The sequence below is a fragment of the Notamacropus eugenii genome, chromosome 3, assembly GCF_028372415.1.
Source record: "Notamacropus eugenii isolate mMacEug1 chromosome 3, mMacEug1.pri_v2, whole genome shotgun sequence".
Classification (NCBI taxonomy): domain Eukaryota; kingdom Metazoa; phylum Chordata; class Mammalia; order Diprotodontia; family Macropodidae; genus Notamacropus; species Notamacropus eugenii.
This window is the reverse complement of record NC_092874.1, coordinates 147,797,185-147,814,736: the sequence shown is the minus strand read 5'-3', so window position 1 is coordinate 147,814,736 and position 17,552 is coordinate 147,797,185. Positions and strand designations below refer to the sequence as shown.

The 17,552-nt window shown below is 36.7% G+C and overlaps 1 protein-coding gene across 2 annotated transcripts in view; it reads left to right on the top strand.

Annotated features, from left to right (window-relative positions):
- BCAP29 (B cell receptor associated protein 29) overlaps positions 1 to 17,177 on the top strand; it is a 64,291-nt gene extending 47,114 nt beyond the window's left edge. For both annotated transcript variants that reach the window (XM_072653071.1, XM_072653072.1), the window contains 2 exons: positions 13,512 to 13,612; positions 16,147 to 17,177. In XM_072653071.1, the coding sequence (XP_072509172.1) occupies positions 13,512 to 13,612; positions 16,147 to 16,185 (140 nt within the window). In that variant the 3' untranslated portion in view covers positions 16,186 to 17,177. The remainder of the gene's footprint in view (positions 1 to 13,511; positions 13,613 to 16,146) is intronic.
- Positions 17,178 to 17,552: the final 375 nt, after the last annotated feature.

The following is a 17,552-nucleotide window of genomic DNA, read 5'->3' as shown; positions in this document are numbered from 1 at the left end:
AAGTGAATTTTCCCAATTAACTGAAGCTTTGTGTGCCAAAACTGTCTTAACCATATTTGGTCAAAATATTCCTAAAGTAATTTGTCTGCCTAATATTTATATAGGCAGCTAATTGGTACACTGGCTAGAGTGTGACCTCAAACACTTAACTAGCTTTGTGACCCCACATAATCTCTGTTGACCTCAGTTTTTTATCTCTAAAATGGGGATAATAATAAAATCTATCTCCAAGGATTGTTGGAAGGAGTAAAATAATACAATATATTTAAGTTCCCTATTTGTGAATTTGCAAACCTTAAAGTGATAATCATTGTTATATTAATTCCTGTGTCTTCTTTTTTACAGTTTTTCTCTCAAATGGTGTTGGGTTATGCTTTTTACTGCCAGTTATGTACTTGCTTTTTATCAACTTGTCCCTCAGATTTTCAGTTTCTAATCTGATGTGAACTTGGAAAGCAGATTATCAAGTTTGTTAGTACTGTCTAAAATTTAAAAGTAAATAAGATTAACATGAAGGACTAAGGCTCTACTATAAATTAATGGCATAACTGTTAGTGCTTAAATTTTGTGGTATCTATTTGGGCTGTTCAGAGGCCTTTTTAAAGCTTAGATCTTAATTTGTAGCCTTTACATCTGTAGTTGCCAGGTAACCAAGCCTAGTAAATATGGTGTCACTGTAATTATTTAATTTAGAGTTCATAAGTTAATGTCATTGCACTCCTTAATTCATAAGAAAAGGAGAACATGCCAACTTACATCTAAACAAGTTTTATGTGGAAAAACAAAATATTTGCCGTGAATAAAGGAATGTATACAAAATGGGAATTTTGCTGCTTAGTCCAAAGATCATGTGGTCATCATTGTAGAGCTGGCATGGACCTTGGGGATCATGTAACCCAACATCCTCATTTTACAGCTGAAAAAATGGAGACCCTGAGAGGTTCATTGCCCTTGCCTAGAGTAAGTCACTGAATTCGGATTTCAACTCAAGTCATCCGACTTCAGATCAAATGCTTTTTCCACAGTACCACATGCCTTTTGTGTAGAGAGCCCATTGAAAAGTATTCTAGACTAGAAAAGCACCTCCCCCACCTTCAGGCAGAGCTCTGGGCCAATTCCATTCTGTGTGCAATTACTTTTCATAGCCAAGAAGTACAAGTTTGTCCTGTGTTCCTGCTGGGGTAGAGCTCATGAGAAAATGACCCTTTTTTTACTCAGGGTAGGAATTATTATAGGATGATAGAAGCCTAGAAAGAACCCCCTTCTTTAACAGATGAGGAAGCAAAAACTTTTAGATGTTAAAATGACTTGCCCAAGGTCACACACTCTGAATGTCCAAGGCAGGATTTGAACCTGGGTCTTCCTGATTCCTTCTTGTGTGCTTATATCATGTTGCCTCAGATATAGCAAAGCTCTTTGTTTAAAATATCATATAGTGATTACACAAATGCTAATTAAAGGACTATAAGAAGAGTTTTATCCCTTGAGCTCATCATTATGTTGTATAATACAGAGACTGGCAACCTTCTAAGGAAAAATCTTTTTCTTTTTTTAAATATTCATCTTAGAATCTGACCTTTCAAAGAGACACATTTTCACACACAAAGACATATATTTCTGTATAGACATACATGGATATGTATTTTATGCTTCTAGTTCATACCAGGAAGGAAGGACAATATGGCATTGTGGATAAAGCAGTAAAGCTGGTCTCAGAGCCACAAAGACGTAAGTTCAAGTCTTCCCTCTGACATAACCTGTCTCCGTGAAACTGGGCAAATCACCCTGTCAGGGCCCTAAGCTAGTGTCTTAAGGCTTAAGAGGGGAGTTTTTTCATCCAGGAGGTCCTTGTACCAATGACATCAAAGATAGTCTCTCTGTCTTCACCAGTGATATTTTATACCAACTTCATGTATAGTAATGAGTCCAGTGGTACAGATTTTAGCCGTTAGCTTTCAGTGCTCTCTCATTGTGTAATCAAAGCATATTTGTTTGTGTTCCATTTAATTTAGCCAGATTAACACAATATCATTTTAACATATATACAAAATGTACAAAAAGCTAGAAGAAAGTCTCTGTCATACTGGGTGAATCATGTCTTGAAGATCTGTTCAAGGAATTAAAGGAATTTCTGTTGAGGCTCCTTGGAGAAGATATATTTGTAAGAATAACTGAAGGTTCTGGGATCTCATCAACATGGGTATTCCCTTCCTTGATGCAGATTACAATCCATCAAAACTTTCTCATCCTGTATGTTCCTTGTCCTTAATAGAGAAACCTCTTGTTGTTTCCTAGAACCCTACAAGTTTACAAAGTGCTTTACCACCATCACCTCATTTGATTCTCTAAACAGCCCCATGAAATAGTTGTTACTGGTTCCTGAATGACCTTGGGTTAGAAACTTAACCTCCCTGGGCCTCAGTTTCCACATCTGTAAAACAAAGGGTTTAGACCAAATGACTTCTGAAGCCTATTCAGTCCTGAATCTGTGATCCTTATGATCATTTGCATGTCAGATAGGATTGTGTCTCCCTGTGATAAAGTGTGAGAGGCAGAACTCAAATCTAGGACTGTCCTGATGATACCCAGTCCAGTGTCCTTTATAGTACTCCATGCTTCTTCCTAAAGGAGGGATCACTGGTGGCAGTGAGGTAAGACTAACTCCTGCTGCCAGGGAGAACTGATGGAATTGAGGAAAGTAGAAAGCTAGAAAAGGGAGAAAAGACTCTAGGCCAACTGTAGATCTTAGTTCCTCGAAAGGCCATCACCTTTCAGATCCTTGTTGAAATAGGACAGCTTGGTTTTTCAAGTCCATTTCCTTCTCATTTTAGCAAATTCTAGGAAAGAAAATAAAATGCCTTAAGACAATGAATGATCTTTCTGGTCACTTCAGTAATAATAATTGACTTCAGGGGGCATTATGCTAATATTCCTTAACTATGTTTTCTTAATCTTTCTCTTTCCATGACCCTGTGAAGTAATAAAAGGTTGTAAGCAGTATAGTCCTTAAGAAAAACAAAGTTTAGGAAAAACCAATTGTAAAAACTCCACTGATTATAAGAAGCTTTCCAGTTACTAAGACTAGCATTTCACATTTAAGTGTCTTGCCTTGTATAAATGATCATGTAAGAAAGTATATATGTGTGTGTATGTATACACACATACAGACATGCATACATTTTATATAAATGCACACACATATATGTATATCTTGTGTATATACGTATATCTTCTTGAAGCGTTCAAATGAAATTTCATATTAATATTATTCTTCTCATTTTAAGACAGGGAAATGGAGTGATGCATGGGAAATGAACTGGGTTCTACAATTAATTGTAGCCAGTTCACCCCAGTTCTACAATTAATTGTAGCCAGTTCACCTACCTCTTGGACCAGCTATTGTTTTGTCCATTAGCTCAGGCTACCATAAACTGAAGGTTTTCATTCTCCCATTCCGAAACACTAGCATCTCAACCATCCATCATGTCATTTCACTCTACCTTCCTCATCTCTAGTTCTGTAGTTTTTAATGAAGTTCATGACCATAAATTCTTCATGGTCACTGCAATTGCCATTTTTCTCCCCTCAGACTCTCTGCTGTCTGATGAACACCCCATGAATTGTCTGGAAAAAATGATTTTTCCCCTGTAGGATACTTAAAGTCACCAAATATTATTAAATGTGGCTGTGTACAAGGCACTGTGTATCTTCAATAACTGACCCCAGAGAAGGACTCTGGCAATTTTGGTGAATTCTTTTCATCTATACTCTTGAGAGTAGTTTAGACGACACATGGATTTCTCCATTTAAAAACTTCACATATGTTATGAGGGATGATAGAATTTTGGCACTCAAAGGGACTAGAAATCATCTTATACAACACTTTCATTTTATAGTTTATCAAAATGATACACAGAGTGGTATGATATGTTCTCTATTCTGAAAATTGACAGCCATTTAAAAAATATTAATGACATCTTTTCTAAGTAAGTTTTTAGTGATATCATCTATTTCTTACATCATCATAGTTTTCCCAAGTACCTCCCCATATAACAAATAGCGTTTTTTTAAAGAGTGAAAAAAGTCAACGCAACTGACAGATGCATTGAAGAAAAGTCCTAGAACATGTGCAATTTTGGAGTTAGGGGTATCTTCTCATATCCCTTCAATCATGTCCTACCTGGACATTATACTTTTTTATGTTTACTTTTGGTTTTGCGGTATTTGGTCATTCTTTCTATTTATATTATTTTAATAGTTATATGTTAGTTGCTTGTTTCTGCCTACTTCCTCTGCATCGTATAGATCTGTCTATACTGTTTTTCATACATATCATTTCTTACAAATAGTACACAGTGATATTCCATTACAGTAGTTTACCACAATTTTTTTAGTCACTCCACAGTTTCTAATTCTTTGCTCTCACAAAAAGTGCTGCTGTAATTATTTTGATGTGTATGGTGACTTTCTTCTGATGGCTTCCTTTGGTGTAAACCCAATAATGGAGTCTGGTTTAAAGGGTATGGACATTTTAGTACTTTATTTGCATAATTCCCAATTCTTTTCTAAAATGGCTGTACCATTTCACAATTCCACCAATAATATATTAATGTGTGCCTATCATTCCACAATTCCTCCAACATTGACTATTACTGTTTTTGTCATCTTTGCTAGTTTGCAGTGTGAGGTGAAGCCTCAAGTTTGTTTTGATTTGCATTTCTTTTATTGTTAGTGATTTTAAGTGTTCTTTCACGTTTGTAAATACTTTTATGGTTGTTGAGAACTATTTTTTCCTACCTTTTGATCACCTATCTAATGCGGAATGGCCATTAGTCTTATCTTTACTTATTAATTATTTGTATACCTTGGATACCAAACTCTTATCAGAAAAATGTGATGCAAAGATTTTTTTTCCCATTCAACCACTTCCCTTTTTATCCTAGGTGTAGTAATATATTTGTGTAAAAGCTTTGCAGTTTCAAGTAATCAAAGTTTTCTGTTTTATCTTTTGCAATTGCCTCTATCTCTTATTTGGTTAAGAATGTGAATTCATCCTTCCTTGCCAAAGAAGACCGTGCCATCAGAGAAATGATGACATGACTTGCACTTGACTTTGTTTTGAGTGAGGTAGGGCTGTGCAGGTCACCAGCCTCACTTCTCCTCTAGAGCCATCTGAATCCAGTGACCAGATAGGTTAAGAATATATCTCCTATCTATAACTGTGAGAGGTATAGGATTTGTTTCTTTCTAATTTTTTTTCTAGTATGGTATTAAGATCACATATCCATTTAGAATGTATTGTAGAATATGGTAGAAAGTGGTGGTCTAAGCCTAATTTCTGCCAGACCACTTTTTAGTTTTCCCTGCAGTTTTTAATCAAATTAAGGGGTTTTTTCCTGGATAATTTATGTTTTACACTTTATCAAATACTGGCTTATTGAGTTCTATTATTTCTGATTCTCTCTTATCTAGTCTGTTCCATTAATCTATTTTTTTTTAACCAGTGCCAGATGCTTTTGATGACTGCTACTTTATAACACAATTTGAGGTCTGGAGTACAATTTATTCCCCCTTCATTGCTACTTCTTTTTGTAATTTCCTCTGATCTTTGTTTTTCCAAATTTCATTATTATTTTATCAAAATCTATAAAATATCCCCTCAGTAACTTGATTAGTATAGCATTAAAACTGTCAGGATCATATTGTCATTTTTTTTTATATTGGCACAGCCCAGCCTTGAACACTGACTATTTCTCTAGCTATTTTGATTCTTGTTTATTTCTTAAAAAGTACTTTTTAATTGAATCTATATACAAGTCTTTTGTGTGCTTTGGTAGATGGATTCCCAGATATTTTATGTGTGTTGCAGTTATCTGAAATGGGATTTCTCTTTTTATTATTGCCTTCTTGTGTTTTGTTATTATCATATTAGAAACATTGATATTTGAGAATTTATCTTGTAGCCTGCAACTTTGCTGATTCCCTAAGAGTTCTCCTCCCCCTCTTTTGGTGGTTCCTTTGCAACGTTTCCTTTTCTGAGATTGGGCTATTTAAAATCTCAGACTGGTTTTCTGATAGTTCAGTATTTTGCATCTTTTAAAGTATTCTCTATTTTGTGTGCATGTGTGTGTTCTTAGTTTTGTTGGCATAGAACAGTGCACAGTGTGTTCTGAATATTTTTATGTCATCTATCATTATTTCATCACAGTTTTGCTATGATTTCACCTTGCTTATTTGCTATTTTATTGATTTAATTTTCTGCTCTTTTCAGATTAACTAAGAGTATGTCAGTTTTATTGTTCTTTTCAAAGAATCAACTTTTAGTAGGGGGGAGGGGTTTCCATTTCTATGCTGGAGATAACAAAGACAACCAACTAAATAGTCCCTGCTCTCTAGGAGTTTTATAAATCTATACTGTAATTAAATTTTGAGATCCTACAGGAAAGTCCCATAACTCCAACAAGTCTTGCCTAATGTGATCATCTAACACTCTCTTCATTGAGAATACATAAAATCAAGCTGATTTCAAGCTGAAAGAGAACTCGGAGGATATCCAATCTAGTTCTCTTTTATAATAGTTGAGGGAACCTAGTGGTGAAGAGATTCGAATTCAAGCTCTCTCCTGCATTACAATGTTTCAGTGAGACTGAGATAAAGCTATAGTTTATGTCTTTTACTATCAAAGAAGAGCTGCTTTGTGGGTACCTTATAAATGCGACTTTCTTCTAGACATGTAAAAGGAACTTTTAAAAAACTTAGGAGCTATACAACAATAAAATAACACAAAAATTAAATACAGAACCAACCGTTCATGACATATTTTTAAAAGATACAGCAAAGTTCCAATTAGTACAAACAATGAATCCCTCAAAATGGTTACTTGTATTTGAATTCATAGTATTCAGTTATGGTTTTGGCAAATATGGTGGTAGAAAATTTTCAAAAATAAAATAGCTTAGTCTTGGTTTAATATTTACCCCTAATAGCAATTAGTATTCCAGGGTAGATATGTTACTTCATAAATATGTTAAAAACTCACTGTAAATAATGTCTTCCATTTCCTGGCAGAACTTAGTTATTTATCTCTAGTAAATAATGAGTACTGTTACCTTACTTGGGTATCATTTTTTCTGCAATTACAGGATTAATTCATCTGGCCTAGAAGGCTGATGTGCCTACCAAGTATCATTTTCTCAATTTAAGAACTAGTTGGATCCAGTTGATCTTACGCAGTGTCTCTGGTCCCTACAAAACAAATCCCTAGCAAGTCATACCATCCCTACTTCATAGATGGAAAAATGAGATAAAAAGAAATTGAAGAATTCATCTTGGCTTCTTATCTAATAACTTTATTTTTTCACACAATACTAATTCTAAAATAGTATGGTGGATTCAAATTAAAAATAAATAGCTTCCACTGTCAAATAACAGGCCTGCATAATACCTTACTCTCACAGAGAGTAAGGTGGTTTCAGAAGGCAGTAGAAGGAATCTGGGGGGGAAATATTTTGATTTTTTTTTTTTCACAAAGCAAGAGGCAGAGAAAAGACTGGGAAACACTCCAAGAGGCTCTTAGACAATAACAGCCTCCCCTAATTGGAGAGAATTCAGTAAGATAGTAATCATTAGGTTTATTTATATATCCTGAAATTAAAGCAAGATGAGAAACACTAGTTCATATTCCCTGCTGAAGAAATTATAGACCAAAAGCATTTTCCTCTGTGCATCTTTGTACTGCCCTATGCCAGGACGGGCCAGAAAAAGCCAAATAACATCAACCAATATCCCTTGAGTTTCTATTTTATGCAAGGTATTGTGCATATCTCAGGGAGTCCATGGACATCATACTACTACTATTATTACTACTACTGATATTATTGTAATAACAGTAATAGTCCTTAAGCTGTTTGGGGCCCAAGAACATAAGACCCCATGGACCTACTCTCTTATGCCCTTATAAAAGAGGAGAAAGAATGAAAATCTGACCAGTTATGAGAAGATGGTTAAATGAGTCATATATAGGAAGTTTAAATGTGGAAGTCTAATGTATAAGAGACTCCAGGAATCCAATTGATTCCAGGTCTTCTCTTAAATTCAGTGCATAGGTTCAATCCAATATGCTGGAGACCTTCTTCAAGTTCTCATATCTTTTTTTTTTCCAATTTTATTTTCCTTACCATGGAAAGAATGTAGAATTTGATATCAGAAGACCCAGTTTCACATGTTGACTGCCACTTCAGTTCAGCTAACATTAAATGCCTACTATGTGCAAGATACTTTAGGCATTAGGAATACAAAGACAAAAAATGAATTAGTTGCTATCCTAAAGGAACTTATATTCTACTGTTAGAAAACAACATGTACAGAGATAAATAAATTGTATTCCTCCTTCATTGCCAAAGAAGACCATGCCATCAGATAAATGATGATATGACTTGTACTTGACTTTGTTTTGAGTGAGGGAGGGCTGTGCAGGAAGCCAGCCTCACTTCTCCTCCAGAGCCATCTGGATCCAGTGACCAGATATTCATCAGGATGACTGGAGATGACCCAGGATGCAGTGGGAGGCCTTGGGCCCTTTAGGCCAAGGTCTTTGCAGATAATACAAAAAAGGATGAATACAGCAGCAACAAAAGGCCTCTTAAAATGTCATTTGAGCAAGGCTTGAAGAAATCTCAGAATTCCACAAGACAGAGATGAGGAAGAAGAGCATCAGATGCATTAGAGAAAGCATTTGCTAAGGTAGAGAGACCACAGTTCAAATCAGGGATGTGCTGGTTAAGTGTTTGAACAACGGACTCTCTGGATGGATGGGGAAATGTACATGTAACATACTTTTAAATTTAATCGGCATTATTAACATTTTCTCCATCACTTAAATCCGGGCAGTCAACATAACAATAAATCAAGCCCTGATTTGTAGCATTTGCCAGTTTCCAAGGTGTATATGCTTACACTGAAATTTTAATAGTCAGCTTTCCTGAACAGATTTGAGCTGGGTCCAGCATACCTCTGGTTCAAATTCTGACTCAGGTTACCTATTAGCTATAACCAAGTTTAACATTTCTAAGTCTCAGTGTCCTCATTTGTAAAACAGTATGTTTGGACTAGATATCTTTTAAGGTTCCTCTAAGTCTACAAAACTTTAACTGAAATATTTTTCAAAAGGTAAGTCAAATATAGGAAGGATGAAAGATTTCAAATCTAAAAAAAAAGCTTCTTCCCAGCCTACTATTATTAATGCTTATTAGGTAGTAGCTAAATCCCAGGCGTCTTTCTCCAGTGACTTCATGCCTGTCTTCTGTGCTCTTTCCAAAATAATATGGATTTAAATCAGCTTGAAATGAAATTGAAATTACATGTTCCATGTAATCCCTTATTCACAAAGATTGGTCCCAAAGGGAATGGGAAGGTCTTCAGAAAACAGATACTGATTTTCACAGAGCAAGAGTTGGTAAAACAAACAAAAAAACCCCAACAAAACCTAAAAAACACTGTAAGGGTCTCTCAAACAATAGTAATCTCCTCTAATTGGAGAAATTATTGATTTTTCATGAGAAAACATTGAGGGGGATGCGTGATTTTTATTAAATGTAATGTTGACATGGCAACTAGGGTGGCACAGTGGATAGAGTGCCAGGTATGAGAGAGTGCTGGGACTCATCTTCCTGAGTTCCAATCCTGAATTCAAAATTTACTAGCTTTGTGACCCTAAGCAAGTCATGAAACCCTGTTTGCCTCTGTTTCCATATCAATAAAATGGGCTAGAGAAGGAAATAGCAAAGCGCTCCAATATCTTTGCCAAGAAAATCCAAAATGAAGTCATGAAGAGCCGAACACGACTGAGCAACCACAAAAATGTTATGGCTGCTAGGTGGTCCCATAGTACATAGAGAACTGGGCCTGTAGTAAGGAAGACCTGAGTTCAAATCCAGCCTCATACATACAGTGTGCCCCTGAGCAAGTCACTTAACCTCCGTTTGCCCTAGTTTTCTCAACTATACAATAAAGTTACTAACAGGAGCTACCTCTAGAGTTGTGAGGTTTAAATGAAAAAAATGTGTGTAAAGTACCCATAATAGGCGCTTAATAAATGTTTATTCCTTTCCCCTTCCTTTCTTCTTGCCAGTACCCAATTTTAAATTTAAAAATGAACATTGTTGCCCAAAGAGACCAACCCAAGGACCATTTGCAAACCTGGAGCATCACTAGTAGTCCTTAACATATATTTCACAAATGATGGAACTTTACAAGCAAAACATTGTTATGTCATCTATTCCACATGAGATAAGAGAGACAGAGATTCAAGTTTCATGGCATGATGGTCATTGTGACGTCCACTCTGGAGTAGCTGTTGGGGGGTGGGGGAGATGGAATGCTCTTGCCTTTTTTCAATAGCCAGGAAACCCAACCAGTAATGGAGTAACTCTTCACCTCAGGGGTTTTTCCATAAATTCTACTTATTGCTCTTCTGCAGGGAATGGAGCAAGGATGAGGGGTCAAAAAACAAGAGAATGAAAGTGTCTAACCCTGAGGGATTCTACGCATGACATCTGCAGAATTCTAATTTTCCTAAGTATGACCCTCACAATTGTTGGTAAATGAGAGCTAGGGTAGAAGAAGGTGAAGAGGTGGAAAGAACAGTAACCTTAGGCAAGTCACTTGGTTCTGGGTCTGAGGACCCTCAATGGCTTTTCTGAAGCCCCTCTCAGCTGGGCATTCTGTGATGTAAGGCCCTGCACAGTCTGCCAGCTGTCCCCCCTCAGATGCTGTTCACAGTTATAGTGTCCTCTGTGAAGCCTCCTGTGATTCTCCCCAGTGCCCCTCCTTCCCCTCCTGCCCTTCTGCTGTCTGTATTTACAGTAAAGGGGCAGTAGAAGCAGCAGATGAAGCTAAGAGATGGAGCATTTTCAGGCTCACCAATTTCCTCCTCTAGTAGTTGAGGTCAAAGTGACTTGCCAATAGATAGATAATATGTATCAGAGGCAGGATGTGAACCAGTGTTTCTTAGTGTTGCCTTTCTCTGGGCCTGCTTTGTTCTTGTTTGCTTGTTTTGCTTAGCTGGCACTGTTGGTCATTAACATTATCATCATCATCACAGTGCTTTAAGGTTTGCAGAGCACTTGACATAAGCTACCTAACTCATTTGATACTCACAACAGCCTTATAAGATAGGTGCTTTTATTCCCATGTACTATGTAAAGTGCGTTGCCAAAATGCTAACTGGTATTAATATTCTTAATGTTTTTTTCATAGGATCTTAGATTTAGAGCTGGAAATGACCTCAGAGATTATCAAGTCCAACTCTCGTATTTTACAGACAGGGAAACATGGGTATACAGAGGGTCACCCAAGAAACGGCAGAGCTGGACTTTTTGACCTCAGATCCTCCAATTCCAACTCTTAGCGCCAGGTGCTTTGTGACATTTTGTTTCCCAACTCACTTTTTAATTGAGCTGGCTTCTTATGACTAGGGATTTTTTAAGCCTATGGAAGTTATGGGATACAATAGAGCCTCTGTGCCTTGGATCTTGAATGCACATCGACTCAAACCTCTTTAAACACCTACTAGTGGCAAGGCACTAAACTAAAATGGTAAAGGTACTAAGATATAAAAATCTGCAAAGGACACTTCCCTTGTTCTCAGGGAGTTTGTGATTTAATAAATAGTTTCACACTGTGGGGCATTATTTTATTTGGTTAGGTCTTGGATGTCAGATGTAAGGAAAGAATGCAGCACAGATACCAACAAGTGTTAAGACATATGTGCATATAGAACTAAAACGATCAATAGCTGGTTTATACATGGTCCTTAGGACAACCAGGTGGCACAGTGGCTAGATCGCCAGGCCTGAAGTTAGGAAGACTCATATTCCTGAGTCCAAATCTGGCCTCAGACACTTACTGGCTATGTGACCCTGGTCAAGTCACTTAATCCTGTTTGATTCCATTTTCTCATCAGTAAAATGAGATGGAGAAGGAAATGGCAAACCACTCCAACACCTTTGCCAAGAACATCCTAAATAGGGATCACAAAGAATTGGACACAACTCAAGAACTAAATTATACATAGGCATTTGCTTGTTGTCTCCCCAGTTCATTGTGAGTTAATCTAGGGTAGAGACTATTTTTTTCTCTCTTTGTATCATCAGTGCTTGGCATATTTGTTATTCAGTTGTGTCTGACCCTACATAATCCTGTGGACCATATCAAGCCAATATATTCTATGAGATTTTCTTGGCAAAGATACTAGAGTAGTTTCCATTTACTTCTCCAGTGGATTAAGACAAACAGAGGTTAAGTCCAGAGTCACACAGCTAGTGAATGTGAGGTCAAATTTGAACTCAGGTCTCAACTGTTTCCATTGAGCCATCTAACTGCCTTGCTTGGCACAAAGTAGGCCCTTCATAAATGCTAATTTACTAACTGACTTAATAATTATATTTATGACTTTTGATGATATAAGGTGACTATTTAGCATACAAAGTGAACTTATAACCCCATTTCATCATACAAGAGCAGTTTTCCTGTGAATTCTTGTCTGTGCCCTACCTTAAAAAATCATAAATGCAGACATTGCAATATGCATGAGTTCTATATGCCATTATATTAACATTTGGAATTTCTGAGTACATAATCTATAAAGTATTTCTTGCAAGTATTTCATAAGGGAAATGATTTGAACATGAGCTTTTTTATTTTTCCACACCCACCTTGTTCCCATTCTCTTCCTCCATGTGATTTGCATATTAAACAACTTCTGCCCTACAAAGTGTTGACTGGAAGTTTCTTCATACATTTCTTGATTTCTGTCCAGGTCCACTGCTTCTAACTTACTTCTGTTGATCTTTAATAAACACAAACTAAAATGTACTTAGCTTCCTTGCAGTTAGGTCTCAAAGTAACATGTGGTAGACTTGGTATTAGACATTAGTATGTAATAGATGCTAAGCAGCATGAAGTAGCACCTAGAGAACCAGCTCAAGTCACAAAAACCTGGGTTTGGGTCCTCCCTCTGACAACTGCTGGCAGTGGAACCATGAGCAAGTCACTTAACTTCATGTAGTACTCTATGCCAGAGCTTCTCATACTCTTTAATCTCAGGTCCACCTTATACTGTTACAAATTATTGAGGACTCCACATAGCTTTTGTTTATGTGGGTCATATCTATCAATATCATATAAGAAAACAAAAATGTTTTGATATTATTATTTTTTAAAAAGTTTGTACTTAAGTCCCTCAAAAGTCCTTGGGCCACACTTTGAAAAACCACTGCCCTCTCACTATCAGTAATTGACAAGTTGCAGATCAATAAGGGTGTTAACACATGGATGAATCCCCATTCCAAATAACAAGTCTGAAAAACAAACAGAAAGTGTAACTGAGTCTTTGGTTTTATGGAAGTCCAACTTCTCAATCATTCTGTACCTTGAACAGTACTTTTTTTTTTCTTCCCAAGAGATTTCTAAAAACAAATGTTCTCCTTAATTCTCCTCTGCATTTTTTTCAGCCCTTTCTAAGGCCCACAATGAAGTAACCACGATGAAGAAGCAATCTGAGAGTCTTTCAAAGGAATACGACCGCCTTTTGAAAGAGCACACACAACTTCAGGTACTTGTGACTGTTGTAACAATAATTGCCAAAGTCCAACCTTCCGCCATTTGTTCTCCCCAGATCCAAGAAAATAGAATTAAACATTGCCTCCTACATCCTTCACTACCTAAGCCAATAAAAACTGCATCCCTGGTCAGTTTCTCCCAAGTGAATAAAAACTACAGTCCTCCTGTAAAATTCAAAGAGAGAGTACTTTTTGAATTTCAGCCTTTGGTAAAGTTTAGGAAGGAGCTACTGACCCAAAAGAGTAGAAGTATCAGAAAGGAGAGAGTCATTACTGTTGACAATCTGACTTGAGCTGTTGACCCCAAAGGGGGAAAAAAGAAGTCTCAAAATGACTTTGTTTCCTCACCCCTCTTTCCAGGAATTTTAAGTTTCTGAGAGCAAAGTTTAGATGTGACTAAGCCCCTGTGGCTCCTATGATATTTCTCAGTATAAAATTTCAACAGTCTTACTCTTCTTTTAAGTGTGACACATAGACTTCAGCAAGGACCCTTTGTCTCAAATGTTACTTTGACTTTGGCATTTACTTCCTGGACACCAAATGAGGAGCAGACTTTGAGGAATTGAGGCTGTCAAGAGCTAAACCATCACTTAGTAACTCTGTCTTCTCAATAGCAGTTTTTTGTTTATGTTGGGCAATCTTCTCTGTAACTTAGGCTTAGAGCCTTCTTTCATTGAGGCCTTTCATTGCTGGTAGGCCAGCTAGGCCTTTGTTTTATGTCACCATGCCACTTGTAATACAGTGACCCTGATGTTGGGGGTGGAGAGGGAACATACCAACAAAAGCTTTAAAGGAAGGAATAAGCTTATTACTATGAATGAATCTGTTTTTCTCTTTTCAGTCCCTGAGGATTGCCTTACTCTTTCCTTTTCCATTGTTGGCACCAAGAAAATATGAGAAAATAACCCCTTCAAAATATGAAAAGGAATGGCCCACTGACTTTGGGCAGTGCAGGTTCACACCCCATGTGGAGTTCTGCCAGCATTCAGAGTTCCCTTTTAAAAATCAATCCAAAATGTAGTCTTTGTTTGAAGAGACTTGTGTTGGTACTCAGTACAGATTTGTTGGTTCAGTTAGGTCTAGAGGGACTATATTTATAAAGACATAAAAGTGGAACTTTCTGGCTGAACATTGCTTCTTGCTGAACATTTCGAAACATTCTTTCGTAGCTGAATGATCAGTCAGTAAGCATTTATTAAGCACCTACTATATGCCAGTCATTGTGTTAAGCACTGGATCAGAACAAATGTTTGTTATGGTTGGTCTTGAAAAACCCTGAGTGCCTAGTTTCTCTAGCTGTGAAGTACTAAGGAGCAGATTTCTTGCCTCCCAGAATTATGAAACATTGGGAAGGGAATAAGCATTTGTTAAATGCCTACTATGTGCCAGATGCTATGCTAATAGCCGAACAGATATTATCTCAGTTGAGCTTCACAATAGCCCTGGGAGGTAGGCGCTATTGTGATCTTCATTTTATGATTGAGAAAACTGGGGCAGAGGTTAAATGACTTAACCAGAGTTACACAAGCTAGTTAAGTATCTGAGGCTGGATGTGAATCCAATTAGTCCTGACTCTAGGCCCAGGGTTCAGTCTACTCACCCACCTAGCTACCCCTGGAGCCAGCTACTGAAATGTCCAGGAAGGCAGCAAGTATTCACAAAATGCTTAATATGTACCAAAAGAAATATAGTCCTGCCCTCAAAGTGCTTGTATTCTAATGAGGAAAAATAATATACAAGAGGGAGCAGAAAGGCAGAAGCACTGGCTGGGAGGAGAATGAGGCATAGTTGACTTGGTCCATGTCTAAAATGGAGACACCCCCTCCCCTTAGCCCCCTAGGGAATTCAAAAAAGGAGAAAGGGAGCCTACATGGTAGAGGGATGTTTCAGTGTAAGAAGGCTGCAGGACCTGATTTTCAGGACTAGCAAGATGGAATTGTCTCTATCTTCAGATATTTAGAAAATAATAGACAATTTTCTCTGCTGGTAGATACAAGGGGTTGAAATGAGTGATCGTCCTACTTTAATAAGAATTTACCCTACCCAGAAATTTGAGAGACAAAAAAAAAAAGCCAGTATATCACCCCCTCCTTAACTTCTTTTCCTGGAGAAATTCGGATTGTGTTTGTAGTAGTGACAATCTTAAAAAAAAAAAAAAAAAAAAAAAAAAAAAAACCAACCCTCTTTTCACTTAGAATTAGTGCAAACTGGATCAAAATAACCAGTGCTTAGAATTTTAAGATGATACCCATCAAGATACTTTTGTCTGGAAATACTTTTCCAAGTAATACTTCCATATAATAAACTGCTGAACTATGCTGTGATCATTTGTAAGACTTTTTTTAGAAGAAATGCTAATACAGTCATTGCTTTCAAATTTCATTTCTTTTTTCTTAATATATATTCTCTGTTACCTCCAAAGGGTCAAGAGATATCACTTTAAAAAGAAAGGAAGAATTCTGTTTTTATGATGACTGTGATTTTTAAGTCTTTGATGTGTCAGTTCAGTAGTATTTTCTTTTTGCAGGAAATTTTAGCAAAGAGTGAAAAGAAAAAAGACCTCTGAAAGAAGATTTGGATGTGACAAATGGATACCATCTGTATTGAGGTGGTGAATTGATTTAACAAGTTTGGCCTCTGCAGCCTTTAAAATGAAATGAAATGTTAAGAAACAATGCACTGTTCATCACTAGCCAATCATAGCTCTTGAATGCCATATATGTATCCTGTGTTGCAATGACAATGTCAGTAACGTATGCTATATTTGGTTGTGTGTCAGCTCCGATGTATAATCTATCCTCCATCTCCTGAAAAGGAAGCATCTTAAGCACAGTCATTACATTCTAATAAATACCACTGGTGTTCTATATGGCTTGATCATCTGACTGAGAATTTAAGTTGTATAGGCCTAGACTTGAAAACATTGATGTTATATCAGTGAAGACAAGAATGTATTTAATAAATTATTTTTACAGTTGTAATTTAGAAATGGTATTTACTGTCAGGAAATGTTTTTGACAAGGAGAGTAGATATGGGTGATCTTCATCAGCCATTTTGTTTTTATATGCTGGGATCCGAAAAAAATCTCTAAAACATGAGGTTGAGGTTATTTTTTTAAATTGATGTCATTGTGGGTCGTATCTGCACATCAGCTATATTGACAGCTGTGTTTGCTCATTGGATTTCTGCATGAGCTTAGTTGTTTTTCTTAGGAATTTCGGAGTTATTAAAACAATTAACAAAAATGTTGGCTTCTCTGTGACAAGTTTTACATCTCTTTGCTGTTAACTACAGTATCACTAAATCTGCTTTACAAAAGTAAAATTCTTCAAGGAGAATGGTAACGTGGAACTCACCCACAACAACCGTCATGGTTTTGCAGCGCTTATATACCTCAGATAGATGTGCACTGGCTTTACAGACTGTCTGAGAAGTTTTTAAATCCCAAGAGGCATATAGTAAGCACTATTTTTCCATTAGAGTCTTTGTTGAACATTTCCTTTAGAAGTGTGTACTGGTTGTTTTATTGCATTAATAAAGACTTTTTTTGGTGTGGATTCCAATGTCCTCTTGGAAGCAGGCCTTGTCTCAGAAGCCTGTACTATGTATGAAAGAAAAATGAAAAATAAGAACATGAAAAATAGGGAATAATTATATTTTTATTGCTTCTTTTTGTGTCTTCTATGAAAGTTTATGAAAGTAGATACCAACATCATTTTTTTAATTTAAAAAATGAAATAAGTGAGCAAATGCATTGGCATTTTTTCAGATAAAAATCCAACAGATACTGCTAGGAAATAGAAATGTAGGAGACATTTAACAGAGATGAGTAATGGGACGAGGCCCATATGGACTGACAGCACCACAAATAACAAGGAAAGGAAATACTGAAAAGGGAAAGAACAGAATGAAATGACAACTCAGAGAGCAGG